Here is a 21,993-nt window from a genome sequence, read left to right as displayed (position 1 = left end):
GGAGGGGTGAGGGGGGGTGGGGGGGCGCCGAGCAGGGTCGATCCACAGGGGCAGCATGCCCTCTAAAACAAACCACCAGTTATACTTTTCCACTCAGAGCATCGTTTGTTTGCCTGTCCTTCCCCTCTCCTCCCCTGTGACCCCCTCCCCACTCACCAACAAAGCATACCGAAGTGTTTCTGTCCTCTCCCTCCCGCTTTTTCCTTTCTCTCTTTTTGTGTGTGTGTGTGTTTTATTTATTTTTTTCTTCTTTCTCATCGTTTGTGCCCATAAACACTCCATATATTCCCTCTCATATAATCCCCCCATCGCTCCATCTACCCTTTCTGGTTGTCTCTCCCTCTGATCGTAAACCTCCTCTTTTCCCTGCCTGCTTCCATCTTCTTCTTCTTCTTCTTCTTTTTTTTAAAGCAGGTAGTCGGAGTGTTGTGTGCTCAAGGTTTTGAATGTAATCTTCGATCATAAATAATTTCATTAGAATGCTGATGGCTCGGGCCCTGTTTGAGTAGACGTGATGGGTTAGGCCATCTGCTCAGCTGATAAGAACAGCTCTGTTTTATTAGCATCTCCACCAAAGCCTCGGCTGCCTTGTTTACCGAGGCGATCCCAAGGCGAATTTCATTCCTACTGCACATTTAGGCTCTATTTGCACACTCACTGTCTCACATTGTCTGTCCCTTATTCCCCTGCTTTATTTTCTTTCTATCTGTTAATTGTCTGTCTGGTTGCCTCTTTTATTCTCGTCTTTTTTTTTTTTTGGTTCTTTTTTTCTAGCCGCCACCACTTCTCCTTGTTACGTTTTTGCCCTCACATTGAAAAATTGGGTGCAGACATAAGCATTTTCTTTTCTTTTTTTTATATATTATTATTACGGTGGAAACTCCTGCCCTATACGAGCCGTGAGGAGATCCCAGCAGTGGAGTCGGGGCTCTGTGCCGTAAGCTACACTTTGCTTGATGTGCTACTTCATCACGGTATTCGGGGGTGAGGAGAAACCACACGGAGACTGCAAAAACCGTAAAGAGTGAGTTTGTGTTTTTACAGCACGCTCCCAAGTCATTGTTCCCGGTTTTGATGCTCCCCGTAGGTTTACCTCCTCAACTTGAGGCAGTGATTCGTGGGTCCACCGTCGATCGCGGCTACAGATGCAAGAAAGTGGATTCCGCCTCGAGATTAACCGCGGCTGAAAAGTGACACGATGCCAATGATGGGAATCCTGCTGTCCTATTTGTGAGTATGAAGAAATTTAGCTCAAAGCCACATAGCCAAGACAATTTTCTGCCACTTGGGTGTCTAAAATTAAACAACAAGAAATAAAGACGTAGTGAAGATGTTTCAAAACAGAAAATAAAAAACTGCTATATATTCAGTCTCGTTTATTCACTTTATATCGCTTAATTGTCTTGGAGAAAAATTAAAACGAACGCGAACTATCAGCCAAACATTTAGACAAGTTTACTGCCCCAGATGTTTGCTCAGCCAAGCACCGTTAGTTTGGGTAAAAACCAATCAAGGTAAAAACACCTAATGTCTGTAACGAAGATCGGCGGATAAATGCTGTGGTAGGAATGATCCACTTGTTGCATATTCTGGGTCAGTATTGAAATGGATTTAAGTGCATCACTGAGCTCCAAAATACCAGAAAAATGAAAAAAGTATTCAGCACAGGACGCCACTGACTAACAACCAAAACAATTTGGACTATTACATGAGATATAATAGTTGATGTCACATTACACGGTTATTTATATAGAATTATGTGGTTCATTGTGAGTTTTAAAAGCAGCAGCAGCTAGCTGTAACACTTGCAGTGCAACCACGCTCTGCAAAATTAACTGTGGTATACAGGCGCTCAAGCTCGCCTCGAGCTCAACAATCCCGTCATAATTAAAACTGAGGCTGTTCACAGATCCATCTACGACAGGTAAAATATTAACTGCTCACAACCGTTCCACAGAGCCCAACTTCAAAAAGAGCTGAACTGCTGCTTTAAATAAAGACTTTGGAATCGTCACGCCTGCCTCCTGAGTGCCCACGTTTATGTCCTCCAGGCCACCATTTCTGACACAAAATCCCTAAATCACAGTAAGTTTTCACATGAAATTACACTCTATTACTTCTTTAAATAAAACCCCATTTTTCCCCTCTCCTTCCCTCTCATGCTGCACCGATCCCTCATCCTCCTCTTATCACACCTCCTCTCCTTCTCCTTCCCCACTCTCTCTCTCTCTCTCTCGTTGGCTGTCTCTATCTATCTTCCCATCCCCCTTGGTGTTCCCCCCACCCACCCCCANNNNCAATCAATGTGGCTTTTAAGATGCCTATCGATTTGTTCCCCTAGACAGGCCCAGCGCGCTGGGGCGACACTTTGATTGCTGGGCCAGTAATTACTGTTATTATTTATGCATCTGGGCAAAATGGCAGGACTTAACATTCACAGTACAAGAGGCCACAGGCAATCAACAGAGGTGAGCACCTGGAGCGGCGGGGAGGGAGGCGGGAAGGAGTAAAGAAGGAGAGATGCATTGTCCCCGGTGAGAGTTGCACTCCAGAGATGAGCTCAAGGTGTGCAGCTGAAGATATTCACTCTCACACACACACACTCACTCCTGAGAGAGGATATGAAAGCATGGGCAGAAGACAGGCGCATGTGTGCAAATGCACTTGTATACAAGGGAATACTCTTATGTTTGTGTGAAAGGAAGCAAGATGAGGTAATCTTACCTGTGAGAGCCCCAGGTAGATAGAAACCGTCTCTGAGATGTAGAGGAAGCGTCCCTCCTGGCTGACCACAAACACAAAGCCATCTAGAGACTGCACACACACACACAAACACACACAAGCAGCACACAAAGGTAAACAGAAACAAGACAGACAAATTAGAGCAATTAGCACGTATCGAACAAATTGCAATGAGCTAGAGAACAAACAACACGTCACCCCCTCGGCCTCTTGTCTCAATTCACAAGTGCACTTTACACACACAAATACAACCTGCAACGACACACAACAGCTGCTTTATCAAACGCAACGCGGAGACGCAGCGTGTGCACGTGTCCACGCGTGGGCCCGCGTAAACAGACCTAACAAAGAGAAACAAAGCTTATAGAGCAGGGCTGTTTCAATCAGCTGCAATAAAGTCCGAGACAAAGCCTCAGCCCGGATCTCCGGCCTCGCACGCTCATAAACACACACCAGACACAGATAAATCCAGAGTCATTACAGGCCGCGCTGATTCTAATGAGAAGTGAAAGGTATACAGCCAGCCCATTAGAGGGGACTGCTTCAGAGAATAATATTAATCGTCATAACAGGCGTCCAGGAGTGAGCAGCCTCAGAGAAGACACAGGGCCAGGGCCGCGTCGAGCCGGGGGTGGTGGGGTGGGTGGGATTGCTATTTTGGCGGCCCGGCCCGGTGCTTAAAGTGGCTGTAGTAATTTATGCAACTGACACATCCAGTATGCAAATGACCGGGCCGGGGTGTGGGGCGTCATGTGTCGCAGCGAGGGAGAAACCAGCCGTCTGAATGTCGGAGAACTAAAGTGCAATTATCGGGCTATTACAGAGGGAGGATGGCTGGGAGGGGTGGTGGTGGTGGGGGAGAGAAATCATACAGTTTTTCTGGAGCGTTAATTTGATTTCTATCAGCGCCGTTCACCGAGCTTTCCCCTTCCTCCTCAAAAACGTCGGAGGACTGGAGGAGCACGCGGCGTCGTTTCTTTGTTTTAACACAACCTTCTCACTTCTGAATCTTTCCTGTTTCGGCCCATTTTTTTTAATGTTTTTTTTTTGCCAGCCTCAGACTCCTCCTGGTCTAAAGCGCAACCCGCAGAACGACTTTCCTCGCTCTTCCTCTGAGTCTTTGTACTGCGTTTCATCACTCCTGCAACTCCCCTGCCTCAGAAAAGCCCCTCAGGCTCCATTCATCTGTCAGCCCAAACGGGAGGCTTTCTGTGGCAACAACAGTGTCCGAGCCTCTGAGCTTTATCAGATGTTTGCGTCTCTGTATGCGAGCGCGTTTGGGAGTCTGCCTGGGAATATATAATTGAGGATTACACTAAAGCACTGCCGTCCAAACACACAGCGCATTTTATATTCTGGGCTTTTTAAACACGCCGGGGCATGAGATATGCTGTGGGAAAATAGGACTGGGAAAAGGCCTCTTAGGTAAACTGATCAAAAAAAAGGAAGACGTTACAATTATCACATTAAAAAATAAATAAAAGGAGTAAATGTTATTACCTGCAGGAGGTGTGCTCCTAAGTGCTGCTCAAACATGTCAGTGGCCAGAGAATGGGCTGACCGTCGAACTGCGGAGAAAAACACGAAGAACACTTATCTTTAAAATGTCTTACTGACCATCAACACAAACAGCAAGGCTTTAAGTGTCCCATCTGAGCCACGACAGAAAGAAAGCAAAGACTGCAGGAATTCGGACACTAAGGCAGCAAATTAGTATTAATTTATTATCTACGTCATTATATCCACTTGTGTTTTTCTGCTGGAGTACGTCGTAACGTTTGTTTATGAAAAAAAAAATCCAAAATGCAGTTCAGCTTCCAAGTTTTAATGTTTCACAGGGATAATTAGAAACAGTCCCTGTAAAGATAAGGTGAGTTTATTTGCTATTATTCAGGGCGGTTATAAAAAAAAGCAATAAAAGCTTAGAAAAATAAAGTTGAAAACAATAAAAATGAAACAGAGTCGAGTTTACAGACTATCCAGTGAATTAAAACCAATCAATGAATGGTTACTGAATAGTGTGCATTAAACTGCACGTCCAGTTTGCTAACAAATAAAAAGTGAAGTTTTCAGGCCTCATTTAAATGCGTTTAGAGATGCTCTCAGATGCTTCTGCAACCTGAAAGAAAAAGGAATCTATTAAAATTTGCTCCTGTTTGGGTTCTTTTTCCTCCGAATGCCCAATAAATTATATTCAGAGGCCAAAAAGCCCAAATGCTTCAGAAATAGTAACTTTTCCGATAGTTTTGTATCTGTTTGAATAACTCATACTCGGCAGGTTAAAGAATTTATCAAAGTATGAAGTAAAAGAAAGTATTAATATCTGTAAAAATATCTTTGTCTGAAGGGTTGTGTGGGGTGGGGGGGTCACATTTAACAACACAATCCTTATAAACGAGATTAAAGTCCATTAACACAAAAACAATAAATGTTAGCGCTCTTGTTTATTCCTTAGTTATTATGTCACACAAATTTTTGACCACAACTGCTAGCAAAGATATTCAAGAGTGATTAGAGCACAGTGTAGATATTTGGTGGTGAGTACTACTTCTCATGTTGAAGGCCAGGAGAGGCCTTTGCTGGAGCATATTTCTCATTCATTTGTAGTTTTTAGTGTCTCTGAATCAGTATTTAAACTTTGTGGTGGCCTTGTTTCTGTCATTTTTAGGAAGAATCACTAGTTTAAGAACACACCTGGTTGTTCAGTTTTGCTATTCAGACCAAACTGAGCCTTATTTTATTTTTGTTTTAGACAAATCAATAAATGCTCAAATCATCTGAAATCTTCACAAAAATCAAGTCTAACCGAGTCGAAACACCTGAATCGTTCTGCTGCTGCAGTATTCAGCTCTGTTGACTCTATATATACAAGAATATTGTTATTTTATCTTGTTGATAATTTAAATTTACTAAAGTAAGACGTCTCATATAGGACTTTTACATCAAAGTGTTTTTTTTCTTCCCTTACTTGTATTTGATTTTTAACCTGATGAACACCATCTCTCTGTTCTCTCCTTTGATAACAAACTAGTGAAGGCAAAAAAAAAAAAAGCTCAAAGATATTAATAAATATATGTAAAGACTTTTTATGTATATACTTCCAAAGTGGATATAGAAAATATTCTGAAAACAGAGACATTTTGTCCTTCTGATGTCTCTCTGTTTTGTTTATGAGCATCTGAAAAAAAGAAGATTTGGGGCATGTTTGAAAAGATAAAATAAAATCACAGCTAAGGAGAAGAGCTATATGATGCACACCACTCAATCTTCACCAGACATTCACACACACACACACTACATCACCACTCTTAATGCATCCCAAACACAAGCTATCAGGGCTGCTTCAGTACCAAAGTGGTGCTGTTTACCAAGGCAATTACAATACAAATAGAGTTGGAGGTGGTTAGGGGGGAGAAAGGGGGAGGAGGGGGAGGATAGGTGGGAGGGTAGGGAAAATAAGAAAACACAGAGGAAGGTGAGACTGATCACTTTCTCCAAACCAAACGTGGGGATCCGAGGAGGCTGCAGTGATGTGGAAGATTAATTTAGCAATCAGACATCTTTACTGTTTTATGTCAGAAAGAGTATGAATGTGTGCGTGTGTGTGAGTGCGTAAGAGAGAGAGAGAGCACCTGCCAGGCTGCGCACACGCACACACATACACTCCGTGACATGGTGAGGACCATATGTGAAAACTAATCTCACTCCAACAGGGCTGCCTTTGAACACAACATTCCTGATCTGGCAGAGACAAACTACGTACAAGTGTGTGCACAAAATATGTGTACACAAGAGCATACGATTGTGTGCATGTGTGTGAGTCTGTGTGCGTGAGTTTAAGGATCATCGGATATCTGTGTGTGTGTGTGTGTGTGTGTGTGTGTGTCGCTGTAAGGCTGAGGGAAATCAATACGCGTTATGACAGGAAAATGAAAGTGCTGCTCTGGGTTACAACTGAACATAGAAGGAGGCTCAGAACACATGCACACGCTCACACCTCACATATATAACCCAAAGTTTATGCCCAGTTGTGTAATTGTGATGAAGTTTTGATAAATAGAAGTGGAGGCCCTATATTAGAGAAATGAGCCCATTCCCACTGTGTTTCGGTGGTATGGCTGCAAAGACGAACACTTCGTTCACACATGGACAACCAAATTGGACAAGTCACAAACTCTGTGGGCTAATGCTGTGCATCACAACATTGTTGAATTGAAGGAAGAGAGGTGTAAAACTTAACAACATTGCTATAGAATGTTAACAAAAAAAGTCTTGTATTGCCGTTTTTCAACAATGTCAGATGAATTCGTCAGGGTCTTTATGCTGGCTGTCCAAGTCTGCACAATGCTTTAAATACAGGCTGAGATGCTCAATAAGTGCGAAATATTTCTTTTTACCCTTTTATATTTTGCTGCAGGTTGATCCCCCACACACCACACATTTAAACCTATTAGTAGCCCACCACCCATGATGTGCATACTGCATATTTCTTTGCTGCTGCGTTTTAGCGTCTGATCACTTGGTGCGCTCCAACTAGCTAAGGCATTATCGTCATGAACCCTTTCTGAGTTGGGCTACAGCTGACTCTGTGTCAGATTGTGAGTAATTTATCAATAATTTAAGGCTTGGAATGGAATGAGCTCCCATGCCTGACATGTCCGGCGCCTGTCGTTTCACCAGTACTGCTGCAGGTCGTCATTACATCACACTCCCGTGCAGCAATGCAGGCTCTTCCTTACACACAAACTGCTCCGGCCCTGTGACTACCTCTTCCCGGGCGATCTTAGTGCTGTGAATCATTTCCCGCCCTCCTTTTTGCCTCAAACATTTCACACATGACACTGAAGCAGGAAGAAGGCATCAAAGGCCCAGGCTGGGCTGTGTGAAAAGGGGGCTGCAGGGAAAAACACACACACTTCAGTAATACACACACTGTTGAATTCTCATGCACTGACTAAACAGCAGCAACATGCCCTGCTGTTAAACAACACAAATACCGCCCCTACACACACACACACACACCAACTCTGTCTCATGCACACACATAAATACAGAGTTGCTGGACAAAGCCACTGTGGCATTGTGAGATTGGGGTCCCCTCTTTGTGACAGAGTGTGAATATAAATAAGGCAAGTCCATTCAGGCCTGTGAAAGGGGGTCTGATGCTGAGACCCTTCAGCCCAGTCAGTTGCTGCCTGGAGGGGGGGATGGGGAGCCCGCCGAGCTCTCAGCCTAACTCTCAGGCTCCCCTCTAGGGCGCTGCCGGAGCTGCAGGGCTGGGGAGCCCGGAGGAAGAAATCCCCATCATGACCACATAAGAAAGGGCTTGAAAAGACTGAGACACACACTCTGTGATGGAAGTTAGAGGGAATAAAAGTACTCGGGAGTGTGTGTTGACTTTCATGCCACAGATCCCTGGAGGGGCGAAGGTGATGGTGGGTGATCAGTTCTGCTGAGTAGCGTCAGTGGGGAGAAGGAAACGCTGGATGTGACATGAGGCCAACGGGGCTGACAGATGAGTCACACCCATCCACACACATGCACACACACACACACACACTCACAGTGGCAGACACAAATGCACAGAGGACCATTTATTAAAGGCTGCCATGGCACAATGGGGCTGGCCAGGAAACCAAAACATTAGACCTGGTGTGTGTGTTTTTACACACATGCGAAGGCACAGTCTCACAGCAAAGTCGGTATCTTTCCCTGAGAACAAAGATCCTTCTGTAGTGGAGCTGTGAACTCATACTCGTGCACATGTGTGTGCATGTGAGGCGTCTGCGTAATTCTGTGTACATTCAAGCTCAGGAATGCAAATATCCTCATGCAAAGATGCAGATGCATCAGAATAACAATCAGACAAAAGCTCTAACACAACAAGATGATCAGACATCTAAAGAAATTCTTTAGGAGCTAAAGTTTTATCGTTCAGGATGCATTCGAAGCAGCACGATTTCTCATTTCAACTCCTAATTTTAGTTTTGTATGTCACTGTTTATCAGTGGGCTGTAACTCTCAGCGAGTGCTGTGTTTGTTGAGTGTGTTTTTAATCCAAATCAAATCTTTTTTCTCCTCTTTACCAAGTAGTGTCGGTGCCTAAAAACAGCTCAGAAAATATCTGAAGGTTCGATGCAACTAAAAGTCGGTTTAACTACCTGAAGCACAGCCTTCGCCTCCAAGTCAAATGTCATTTTATACAACTTGGATATGTTGATATGCCCATGTTGCCAGTTGAATCAACTGGAAAAAGAAAATGTATCTCATTCCTTACGTCGTCTGACACCAAAAAAATGAGGCCAACCTCCTAGATTTCATCACTTAATTTGTTTACATCACTGTAATCATAGAAATGGGGAGCAAAACCCCCAAAAATTGGGACTTAAATTGAAATAAATCTATTTCAGAATTGTGTATCTTGTATCCAGTTTCCCTTCAGGTGTAAAACCTGTCGACCAAGGGGTGCAACGGAGATCTTTGATCGTTCTGTCACCCTCCCTCTTCATCAGCTCCCCGGGACCCGGCTCGGAGGTTTAATTTCATTGTGGGAATGGGAGACAGAGCGGGACTGGGTGCGATCGGACGCGTTAATTAGAGTCTGACTTGCAGGTCAATTCTCGGGGTCTCCCCCAGCGCTGGTCGAGAAGAAAAGATCTGATTGACCAAATGAAAAATTTGAAGGATTTTCATTATAGCTCTGTCTAATACATAATTTAGTGCCTTTTAAGTCCACGGGTAATAATTGCACGTACACACCGTCCTCCTCTCTACCCCCTCGGTTTTAACCTTTTTAACCAGGTTAAGTTGTTACCATGGGAACCGAACAGACAACCGTTTTGTTCGGTCCCTCCCAGCCTCGTCTGTCTTTGTCTCTTAAGTTGGACACTGTAGTTTCGCCGTTTCAAAACAAAAGCCCGACAGCACGCCGAGTTGTTTACCACAACCTGAATGTGGCGTTTTTCGGCCGTTCGACAGAGCGAGCGAGAGAAAGTGACCCTAATCGCAGCATCTCTTCCACGGCACAATTATCTCCTCACTCCGGCATCCATCCCTCCCCTCCTTCCCGCCGTCTCTCGGTCCCTTCTCGATCGCTCCCTCGCTCCGTTTGCGGTCGAACATAATTTGAGTGCAATTAACTTCCCTTAAAAGCCCCGGCCGCTTTAAACACTGTGAATTAGAGGGGAGGCAGACGAGGGAAGATCTCGAAAAGAGGTGAGGGAGACGGCGGAGACGAGAGCAAGTGAAAGAAGGACTAGGGGAGCGACAGGAGGCAGCGTGAAAGTCAATGTCATCAGCGTTGGGAGGAGAGGTGTGTTTGACCTCACCGGCTGAGACAGTAAAGAGCTTCAGCTGTTGCTGGCGGGGAGTTGTCATTGTGTTGTACCTTGGAGAAGGCAGGGGAGTCCTCCAGCTGCCGCTCTGCTTTCTCTGCTTCATTTAGGACGCACAAACTGTGGAAACTTCACACAAGAGATCTGAAAAGATGGCCGATTTCACCAAAAACCAATCTCGCTCTGACTAATACCACTGAATGTATCTGTATGCACCTCACAAACATCTGGGCGCCATTTCACAGCAAAAGTCCTCCCAGGCACTGTACAGAAGCATTCACATACATTTGAGAAAATGTCAATTAGAAAAAGTGAATTGCCAATTGAAATATTCATATTCAAACTGAGCTGCCAATTCAAAACACAACATTTTATCAAACAGTCTGACCAGTTACCAAATTGACGAGATATTTTTCAAATGTGATTTTAGTTTTAAAAGAATATTACTGCCCAATATGTGATTAAAGATTTATTAATTTATCATCAGTAATGTTATATACAATTTTAGACGTTTAACCAAGAAGCTTATAGCTGCTGGAAATCTTGTTTTTCTTTATTTTTCTGACATTAGTTGATAAAACCTGAGTAAAGGTGTCAGAATACAGTGTTTTTTACAAGAAGCTACATTTCAACCATTGTAATATGACTCGCTTCTGGATTATTTACCCTTATATGCTACAACTCTAAAAACAGTTGCTTTGGTTTCAAAATAAAAATAAAAAAAGTAACGGGATAATTTTTAATCTTGTTTTTTAAATGTCAGGTTTATGCGAGACGGATGACGTCAAGATGTTCTCAGCCAAAAACTCAATGAAATATGCCGTTTATTACCCAGAAAAAGCTGTGTACTCCAGTTTGTCCTGCCAGCGTTTATGTGACCTATAACTGGAAATACCGAACACACGACCGTGAGGTACCACCGCTCTCCAGGAGTACTCAAAGTGCAACAACAGCCCAACTTTTCTCGTACATTTCGCACAAGGCAGCACACGCTCGACTTTAAAAATCTTGTTTTAAAGGTGGCGCCAAAGGCACAACGGATAAAGAAGACCGCACGTACGATCACAAGAAGAAAGAAAACAGCAAGGAGGCTTATTTTGAGGAGATTCGTTGTTAGTTGTTCAATCTGTTGCTCAGGGACAACAAGGACACACAAAAAAAGACCGCTTGTCTTTCAGACAGTTGAAAAATAAGCACAATATTGGACTGGAGTGTGAAACTGCAACTCCATGTAAACGCTTTGGCACAGCTGCCCCCAGAATGGTATAAATATGGGCATATTTGCATCAGTAAGGTCCCAGTAGCTTTGCCTGTGTGGACGCCAAAGCCTTAATCAGAGCGGTGAGTAAAACCTCATGCAGCAGAAAGCTGGGGAGAAATTCGGGTTAAAATAAATCAGACTTACTTTTTAGCAGGACATTTATAAAGGCGGGGAAATGGAGGAAAAGTGTCCCCCAAAGCAAAATTTATTCAATATCGAGGTATTGAAATATGAATGATTTCAACAAGTCCTTGAATGTGCCGGGGAAGTAAGGGCACACATACGCACACGATCCCAAACCAAAAGGGAACGTACATCAAGGGTCATTTTACTTTTCCTGCCTTTAGCCTTCCCTTTTTGTTTACTCCTTCCTTTCCTCCATCGTTCTCCCTCTCCCTCTCCCTCCCTCCCTCCTGCTCGGTCTCTCCCTCTGTCTTTCTTTCTCTCTGTGAAGGTCATACAATTGATTTTCCTCTGTCTATTCATTTTTCAAGACTGGCTTTGAAACGTGGGAAGCAGACAAAAGCCACTCCGGCCCCTCCTCTCCCCTCCCCTCCCCTCCTCTCCCCCTCCTCTCCCCCTCCATCCCTCTCCTCTCCTCCACCTTCCACCTTCCTTCCCTCTCCGCTGGCCCTCGTCCATCCAAAATCCATCCAAGGGAGAATGTGGAGGAATGCGACCCCCTCCTCCTTCTCCTCCTCCTCCTCTTTCCTTCTCACACTCCTTCCTCCCCTCTTTCTGTCTTTATTCCCTCCCCTACATTTGTCCCTTCCCCTCCTCTCCGGCCTCCTTTCCCTTTCAGCCACATCTCCGACCACATTCCACTAACGGAATTAAAGTCATGCATCACACTTAAAATCCCTGCCAATGCATCCTGGGTAGACTTGTTCGAACTGATGTCCAAATTAGCTTTGCATTTTCAGAGTTAGCCCCGCGGAGGCTCCGCGACTCACTTAAATAACTCTTCAAAATGCATAAAAAAAATCAAAATAAATAAAAGCAACATACTCTAATATCAGAGCTGGTAAACAAGATGTAACCCGTCACATTCGTGTAGTCGCTGCGTTATATTTACTGTACGGTTCCCGTTTTTCTTTCCGTCCAAACAACAGACGTGTCGACTTGCCGGTGTCTTCAATTAGAGTCAATAAAAACCTGGATCACAATACGGAAAGAACAATTTGATTAGATGGTAATGAATTCCAATTGATTCGCTCTTAATGTCGCAGATAAGATGGCTGTGGTTCAGGCCTCAGTTTGGGCACAAAGTTTCCGCAAGTCCACCGAGTGAGACACGTTCGGTTTGAAAAGAAAAACATCACGAGAAACCAGCCAAACCGTTGTTCCAGCGGCTCACAGCTTTTCTGCCTTACCCTCCGGTGTGTGACCATCTACGATTTGTTTACAAGTTATTAACTAAACAAAATAACTACAAGTTACTGTTGATCAGTGTGCTACAAATGTGCAAAAACTGGAGGCTCCTCTGTTAGATATTTGTTGTTTTTTTTCTGAAAGATTATGGGCTGGAGGATGGGTTAATGAAGGAAAAATTCAGTTTAGGTGTCCGTCATACATGATTTCTGTCATGGTTGTCCCAGAAGTTGGTTTTGGATTTCGTCGTTTCTGTTTGCCTCTCTTCCTGTCTTATTTTGCGGACTCAGGTCCTTCCCTGATTTGCGTTCCCGCTCTCTTGTCACGCCTGTTTCTCAGGTTCAGTCTTCTCCCTGTGTGTGTTTATAGTCCTGGCTTTCTCTTGGTGTGTTTGCCACTTCCTCGTGTTCGTGTGTCATCGTTCCTGTGTTTAACCGAAGTCTTGTGTGATCTCCAAAATAAAAGGATTGTTTTCATACTCGGTAAGTGGACCTTCATGTCTGCGTTAGGGTTCACGAGCTTTCACCTGCCCTGGTTTTATGACTTTTTCTGAAAAAATGGCAACATGAAGAACTGGCTAAAGAGGACTGTTCTGGTTTTCGACATCCTGGGTGGGTGCATAATGTATACATAAGTAAAATTCCCACTCTGGACTTGCTAAAACGCCGAGAAAATCTGGAGGAAGAATAAAAACAAAGCCCTTTAAAAGTTGTTGCAAAGCCGAATCACTTCTGTGTTTTAAAACGCCTGCAGTTTAAAATAGATAGATTTACAAAGCGGTGTAGTTTTGCATTTCAAACGTCGGTGGGTTTACAACAGAACAAACAGAAATAGAAAAAGTTGCCAATTTAGGTGGACTTAGAATATAAAAATGTAGTTTAAATAATCTACGCTTATGAATCTAATCCACGGGTCTTCCTGTGTTCCAGCTCTAACAGGAGAACTCATGACCCATTAGGCAACAATATGACAACAGAAAAGAGAAGGTCGACCTTTTTATACTCCTGTTCAATCCAAAACATGGTTAAAATGCACTGTACTGTAAAATTTGCTTATGTTTAATAATAACTAATCCACTCCACAGGCCTCTTCTAGTCAAACCCAAAAGGAAACAAATAAATACTATTTTATTTATAAAATGAATCCTCACACAACAACTAAACTGACCTTTATGATAATAAATGGTGAAATCCCCCTTTAAGGATTTAGAGAAAACGTATTGTTATGATACAGGCACTAAGACTGACACAATATTGATTCATCTTTCACTTTCGTGTCATTTTTTTTCCTCCTACAGCTCAGCTCAGCAGCCACACAGAAACATCCTAACATGACTGTATTTTGCTGAAACGCTTTAAATTTCTGTCAGATCAGGCACGAGCGTACACATGAACCCAGACTTTTATTTGCACTGTAGCTGCATCGCTTCCCCTCAGTAATGGTAGCAATTAGACGGGCCGTATAATTACACTGTCCTCGTTATATAGTTAATTTCTGTAATTACAATTTGCACCAGTCGCTTCCTCCCTCTTTGTGTGTCATCTGCCTCCCTCTTGTTCCTCTTTCTCTCTCGAATACACAACACACCAGTTCCGCCGATACCCTCGTTTGGCTGTAGGAGGTCTGCACATGTTGTGTGTTTACAGGCTTGTGAAGGAGCACGAGTTTCTGTGTTCGCATATGTTTGGCCACAGTGATTAAAACCACTAAACTGGATAGAGGTCCAAACTTTAGAGCGGTGTCCCGGCGGGGTTTACAGGCCACGGAGGAATGTTTTTGATTAAAAGAGTGAGCCAAAACAAAGGTTAAAAGGCTTTGACTCAACAAATCGGCACATTTATCTCTGCTTTACAGTCTTTTTATGAACTGAGTTTTTTATTTTTCTGCGAACCTCCGCGATGCTGTGAAAATTACAAGTGTTAACACAAAAATGTAAAAAAATACATTGTTTGCAGATACCAGAATTTCCAAAAATAACTCTGACACTTTCAAATAATTTTTGGTTACAGTACAAATTGTTTAGGGTTTCAGAGAAGTACATGAAGTGACCCGTGTGTTTTTTAATATTAATCGCACCACAAAAAAATAAAAACGCACTTCTTCATCCACTGCTGTTCCCCTCTGGTAATTTATGTAGACCAAACAGAAGCAGCTGAGCTAAAAGAAGCATTGCATAATCAGCTGAGTTTTTGTTTAGAGCAGCGTCATGGTGTTACTTACACACACACACAGGCTATTTCAACCCTGTACCTACCTCTGTTGGTGGATTAGAAGCATATCTGCGGTATATTACCTTCACCCCCTGATTCTGCCTTGTCCTTAAGATGAGCTTATAGCCATTTCTCACGAGGCAACTCCACGCCGTGAGAAGTAGCAAAGCAGCTTGAGGCTATGCTTCTAAGACGCCAACAGTGGTAGTCACAGGGTTGAAAGGCTTTGATGTTCTCTTAAGCATTTGACATCGCTATTGAGACAATAATACCTCTACACAGCACCAATGGCACTAAAAAAAACAGTACAGAAGTAAATTCTTAAAACACAAACATAACTACCCAGTTTCACGTTACTTTTAAGTGTTTTTTTTTTTTAAATATTAGGTAACTGTTGCAATGATTGTACCTTTTTGGGGGGTTCTTTCAGCTGCACCTACGACTGTAGAAATGAATTTCCTTTCAAACTCAGAGCCCAAAACGCTTTCCACCCACTCAAGCAGCGTGAAAACAGGTAACAAAACATGAGAGATGCACAACGACACATTTGGACGACGGACGCTGCCACCTTAGCTCTGGCCTGTAATGGCTTTTGTGAGGTCGAGCACATCAGGAATAAACTCTAAACTGGACACTGATGTACACCAACGGCACATTCTGCTAGGTTTATGGTCATACTTTATGAGGTGGAGAGGGTTTGGCACGAATGTGGGAAACTGGGTCTTTTGGTGCCCTCACGGCTGGGTGTGCACCTTTTCGGTTTTATAAAACCAAAAACAGAAGGAGCTGAGGCTAAATGTGTTAGAGCTTTTATATTTAAGCTTCTGTGTGACAAAGCAAAACCTCTATGGGAAAACTCTTGCCATTGTAAAAAGGAGAAAACCCTCTTGAAAGTTAAGGAAAGAAGCTGAGACTGTGCAGTTGTGTCTGTGTTTGATTGGTGGAGCTGCAGTAAGACTTCTTACGCCAACAGAGTAGCACCGATAGGTCCAAAAGGAGCAAAAAAAACGCTGATGCTAATATTCACTCAACAACCAGTCCAGTTAATTACGTATGCAGTCCTAAGCTGAAGGAAACGTCAATCATTTCACAGTCCACTCACCTTTGCTGCAGTTGCTGTCCCCCTCCAGCAGAGGGCTCCACGGCGGGTCCCCCTGGCTGGCAAAGGTGCGCATGTGCAGGTAGCTGATGGTCAGCCGGATGACGGAGGCCTTGTCTAGCTGACTGGTGATGGCCCCCGGCAGAGGCAGCATCTTGGCCAGCTCGAAGAACTCGAAGTTCTCCTTCCCGCGCCGAGAACGAGCCGCATTGCGAGATTTCTCTTTGCGCAGGTTCTGGAGACTGAGAAATGGACATGGAAGCGTGTTACAAGTGGTGGTGGTGGGNGGGGGGTTGGGGCCAGGAAGGAAATAGACAGAAGTAAAATGATCAGTGGGATTTACTGGGGATACGGATCAGAGAGGTGGAGATTCTAATCTGACTCAGCACTGTGTAAAATGAATGAAACTGGTTTCACTAATGGCCATTTACTGACCACCTGTTGACTGAGTCCTGCTCTGTATGAAACGCCTCTATCAATATAGAAACCTATTTTATTATTGCACAATAGAAGCCGTCCCTGCAATCAAACAGAGACAATCTCCATTCCGCCCCGTTCCTTGCAGATTGGCTTGATAATTACAGCCAAAGTCCCCTCTTTTATCCAGTAGAGCTGAGTCCTAATAACACTATTTGCTCTAAAATCCATATGTGAACCCATGCAAACAATCTCCCGCCGCCTATCTCTCCCTTTCCCTCCCTCCCTCTCTCTAAATCCTCTCCCTCATCTGGTCCCGGGCTACTGAGCTGTAGCCGTGATTGAGGGATCAATAGTGGGAGGGAGGGGCTGAGTGACAGAGGGGGGCCGGGGCTCAGGTAGCCTGTCGCTGGGATTGGGTATTGACTCTCCTCAATGGGGCCTGAGTGGTGGAATTATGTTGTCACAGCCACTTCACAATTTGTGTCAGTGCAGCGCTGGAATAAAGTGTTTCTGTGTGTGTGTGTGAGTGTGCAGCTTCCTTGTGTCTGTGCCGTTTCCATCCCAAGACCTCCAGTTTTTATATGTGTGTGTGTGTGTGTGTGTGCAATAAACGTGTAGAAGAAGAAATAACGCTGCACGCTTTGCAAACACGGCTTCATATCTTAATCAGGTGGCACAGCTGTTGTGTTTCTCCCTGTTATCCTATAACAAGTGTGATCAGTGTTTCTCTCTGTGAGTGTGTGTGTGTGTGTGTGTGTGTGTGTGAACTCGTGCTGTAACGCCTCATTATTATACCGCCTCGACCTGCAGCCACCGAGAACAATCAATACGCACACATTGATTCTGCTTAGTTTTTATATCCGCCTGTAAATGACTGCCCATTAATAATTCCTGCCAAATGTACTTAATCTCCTTTAAGGGGAGGGGACTCACATATCTGACAGGGCTGGCAGGTGAGCAGCAGTACAGGTGAAATGTAGCACTGAGGAGAACAGACTTATGTCTTCTGTATTGTGTTTCAGTGAGAGGAAACTCTTCATCAGGCTGCCGGCATGCGCGCAGAGGTGTCAACCCGTGGATTTCACCTTGTGGAGATTAATTCACGAGCATGCACGCAGGCTTATAATGGCCTCTGTGTGTGTGTGTGTGTGTGGTCTCACCAGGGTAGGGTGGGAGGCTTGGCAAGAAGTCCTTGTAGGAAATCCCACTCCACGCTCACACACTTCCCCTCGCTGACGAACGGCATGCTCGCCATCCTTTCCCCGGTCCCGGGCCGACGCCGCTCCTAACGAAGGCTGTGATTGGCTCGGGCTGCGACAGACCTGGAGGTGCGTGAGAAACGGCAGAGGCTGAGGGCGAGGAGTCAGTAAGTGAATCGAGTGACCTTGGTTCAGTCATCAATAACGGGCATAACATCGTCTAATTAAACTTCATGAGCACATATGTAATTCTTCGCATCAGAAATTGATCACATTTCAGGGAGCAGGTAAATAATAGATTAGGACGCATGCTGTTTGTGAAAATGGACTGCATATTTTGTTTATTTTAAAGCTTCAACATAGTATGCCTTTTTTTTAAACAAGAATTTGGATCATTTGGTTTGTTCTTTTGATGGGATTATTGACTTTATTTTATTTTATTTTTTTAATTTTCTTTCTTTTTAAACTCACAGTTCTGTTTTAAATGTTTGAGGCGGCCCTCGTTTCTTTGCCTTTTAAGTGTCAAACTTTCTTCTCTTTACTCAGCAGCTGACACCACCAAAACCACAGGAACAAACCAGTGATGAGTTTAGGAAATAACTCTTGTCTAATAAGCTCGTTAGGAACTTTGTTAACAGCAGATCAAAAAAAAAAAAGTACAATTAAATACTTCTGCGGCTGTGTAAAATCATAAAGATAACACAGTTTGACAGACATAAAATGGTTTTTTTTGTTGTTTTTTTTTTCACCTATAAAAGGTGATTCCCGAAGGGCTTTTGGACGAAAACTTGACATCCAGTGGATGGATAAAGTGAAGGGCCAGTTGCATTTTTCAGGTCTCGTGTCAAGTCTTTGCTGGATTTTTTTTTTCCTGCTCCTTAGGGACATTCCTTTCAGACACTGTTCACCTGCTACAGATAGTGCTTCTTTTTTTTCCCCACACCTGAAGTTTCCTCTGTTTTTTCCTCCGCTTGTCCAGTTTCCTCAAAGTTTTTAAGATCTATCTTAAAGATCATCTTATGTTGCGAAAAAATGGAGTTGGAGCCGATTTGATTAAATCTTCTAAATAATGCGATGCCATGAGATGTCAGTATGTGTTGTGAATGATTCTCAGCTACAACCACACCAAAATTGAGCTCAATATCTGTAAAACTAACTGAGTTCGAGACATTTTTCTGTTGGCTAATGTCAATTAGTTGTGGCGGCCATCTTGAATAGAATTGACTCCAAAAAGTTAACAGTTGTACATGAACATCCAGTGATTACTTTCTAAAGGTTTCATTAAAATACATCCAGTGGTTCATGAGATATTTTGCTAACAGACAAACAGGGTTGACTCCAACAGTGATGCTAAAGTTTTTAAGTAAAGATGTTTTGCAGTGAGTAGCAACTAGGAGTATGTGTTGTGAATGCCTCTCAGCTACCACCACACCAAATTTTAGCTCAATATCTGTAAAACTGACTGAGTTTAAGCCATTTTTGAGTATTTTAAGGTCAGCTGGCTGTGGCGGCCATCTTGATTTGGCTCCAAATGTTATTTGGTTTTAGAGGCACATCCTAAGATTAATTCCTGAAAGTTTTTTAAAAATCCATGCAGTGGTTCATGAGATATTTTGGTAACAGACAGACACACAAACACAGATAATCGTCCCTTTCAGCGGCGGGCGATAACTACCTGGAGCTGAAGATGAAGGGCAGCGTTACAAGCTACTTTCAGACAAAATAAATAGAAATGGGGGGTAGTACATTTATTACTGTGTCCATGTTTGTGTCACATTTGGAGGTTGGGGAAAGATAAAGTTTCCTGTGAAATTTAGGTGACATTATGCTTTGTTAATTACATAACAGGGCGATACAATTTATCAAATTTGTAGATTCAATTTTGGCACCAAACAATTACAAAAACAGAGCTCCCTTTTGGCCTTGCCTCTCGAATTAGCTGCCGGCCGGTTATTTTAAGGGAAAGTTCAACAAAACAATTTAAAGAAAAAAAAGTTAACATTCGAGGCAACTCACTGTTCTGCAACAAACTCGGTGAATAATTGTTTTCAATAATTGTGATTGCAACATTGATCAAAACAATCGTGGGTATTATTTTTTCAAATCGATTCAGCCCTCTTAAGAAAAATATTTTGGAATTTAAAAAAAAGCAGGCAGATTAAAAGAAATAATTACATTTTTAAAAAGCAGAAATAAAAAGGAGTTAGTTTATGTTTGTAGTTGCTCACATTAAGGTTGGGGTTTGTTCCCCCCGAGGTTATCGACACAAGATGGAAACGTTTGAAGTCAAACATTTAGGCTCGAAACCACAAATCTCTACATGTCTCCCTTCATCCCCCGGAGGTGAAACGAAACCTGTGACTTGAGTTTAAACTGAAAACCTCCAAAGAAAAAAAAAAAAAAAAAAAAAAAAGCTATTTTGTCTGCTGGCCTTCAGTGAGTCCAAACACAGATCTGGATGTATACGCCAAAAAAAAAAAAAAAAAAAAAAAAAGACCCTGTCCTCCGTCTTTGTTCTGCTAAAGTTGCCAATATTCTCCGCTGTCCTCAAACAGAGCGGCGCTCCTCAACAGTTTGCCTGCCCTCTGTGCTGTGTTGACATTTAAAGGGCTGCCGTGGCCCCCAGCACCTCGGTGTCATGCCCTTGGGCACCGAGATGAGCCTCTCTCCCTCCCTTACTGCCTCTTCCTCCGGGCCGGCTGGGTCAGCACAATCGAGTCAGTGGAGCTTTGCCAGGGCAGAAGAAAATGGATTATGTCTCGAGTTTGAGCATGGCTACGCTGACCTTGGCTAAGAGGGGTCAGCAGAAGCTGGGGCAGGTTTTGGCAGATATCAGTGCGCAAATCTGGTGCTAAACAGCCAACGTTAAATGCATGCGAGAAAACTTCTTGGACTGGATTCAAAGGCAAGAGAAGTCAATAATCGGTTCCGCAAAGAGAGACGGAGAGATCGGGTCATCCTTTATGGTTTTTCTTCTGTCTTTAGGCAGCAGAATGTCTGTTTCTAACATGATCCCAGGTCAGCGGGATAAAAGCTGGCCTCTGTGGAAACCGATGCCGGATGGATGAATATTTCAATGCCAACATGAGCTTAAAAAGCAGGTCTGACTAAACCCTAAAAGTGGGTCACCTGAACCAAGTTAGGCTACTTTATCATGTCTTGTAAAAGACAAAGACTGTAGAGGACACCGTCAAAGTGCAGGCGGGTGGGTGTTACAAATAAAAAAAAAGTTTATTTTTCTCACATTACCTAATTTGTGTCCATCAATGACTTTTTTTTTTACAGGCTAAACATTTTTCTGGCAGGCAAAAGTTAGCCAAATATCACATGAACCACTGGATGAATCTTTATAAAACATCATTGGATGTACACCTACAACTGACATACTTTTATAGTTAACCCAATTCAAGATGGCCACTACAGCTGAGCAAATGGACTTTAACTCAGGTAATTCTGCAAACTTTGAGCTTAACTTTGGCATGGTAGTAGCTGAGGCTGACCCCAAACACTTACTCTAAGGTGCAACAGATCGCAGCCCAACTTTGATTGAAACCTTGCCACTGACTGCTGGAGTCAGCTCCGTCCGATTGTTAGCAAAATATCTCGTGAACCACAAGAGGAGCTTTAATGAAATTTTCAAGAAGTAATCACCTGACGTACGTCTCCAATGGAGTTAATCTAATTCCAGATGGTCGCCGCAGCTAATCAACACTAGCCAACACAAAAATGAATCTAACTCAGTCGTTTTTACAGATATTGAGATAAATGTTGATGTCCTGGCAGCTGAGAGTTGTTCACAACACATACATTCAACATCATGTTGAATCGCCTTTAACGTTAGTGTCAAGATTTGACCAGAATGACTTTAACTCCCTCATTTCTCAGCATCGAAGAAAACTGGACGACGTGCATTCCTTGAAGCGTTTGATCAGCTCGGGCTTCATTCAGCGACAGGAAACACATTTTAGTCTCAATCCCACCCGCCTGCCCGTGGCTGACAGTCCCGCTCTGCGAGAGCTGGGTGAGGAGAAGACAGGGTCGAGCAGAGGGCAGCGCACCTCTGTCTGACAACTTCACCTTTGTCACCTTCCCTGCCTCACCTGGATAAATGCTCTACATGCCAAATTAGGCTGCGTCCGGTCAGACAGAGAGATCAAACGGAGACACAGACAGGAAACAGTTTTTTTTTTCCTCCTGACGCTCACACACACAAACAAACACACACACACACACACAGCCTTGACTCCAGCCCATACCTGTGTGTTTATCTCTTAATTGACCCTATCTGTGCTTATCTAATCTCTCCTCCCATCTTTCTGTCTCAAACTATCTCTCCATCTCTCTCCGGCTCCCCCAC

General features: G+C 43.5%; 1 protein-coding gene and 1 long non-coding RNA gene across 3 annotated transcripts in view; one reads left to right on the top strand and one right to left on the bottom strand.

Annotated features, from left to right (window-relative positions):
- npas1 (neuronal PAS domain protein 1) overlaps positions 1-17,710 on the bottom strand; it is a 29,416-nt gene extending 11,706 nt beyond the window's left edge. For both annotated transcript variants that reach the window (XM_017428956.2, XM_037974356.1), the window contains exons 1-4: positions 17,598-17,710; positions 16,021-16,259; positions 4,243-4,310; positions 2,725-2,814 (exon numbers count right to left, since the gene is read on the bottom strand). In XM_017428956.2, coding sequence (XP_017284445.1) covers positions 2,725-2,814; positions 4,243-4,310; positions 16,021-16,259; positions 17,598-17,692 — 492 coding nt within the window. In that variant the 5' untranslated portion in view covers positions 17,693-17,710. The remainder of the gene's footprint in view (positions 1-2,724; positions 2,815-4,242; positions 4,311-16,020; positions 16,260-17,597) is intronic.
- The window catches only part of LOC119616807, a 14,383-nt gene continuing 5,292 nt past the window's right edge, over positions 12,903-21,993 (top strand). Inside the window, exons 1-2 of the long non-coding RNA XR_005232859.1 lie at positions 12,903-13,190; positions 17,601-17,803. This is a non-coding gene — a long non-coding RNA (uncharacterized LOC119616807). The remainder of the gene's footprint in view (positions 13,191-17,600; positions 17,804-21,993) is intronic.

The sequence above is a fragment of the Kryptolebias marmoratus genome, linkage group LG2 (assembly GCF_001649575.2).
Source record: "Kryptolebias marmoratus isolate JLee-2015 linkage group LG2, ASM164957v2, whole genome shotgun sequence".
Lineage (NCBI taxonomy): Eukaryota > Metazoa > Chordata > Actinopteri > Cyprinodontiformes > Rivulidae > Kryptolebias > Kryptolebias marmoratus.
Note: the sequence above shows the minus strand (reverse complement) of the source record. Positions and strands in the feature narration are given on the sequence as shown.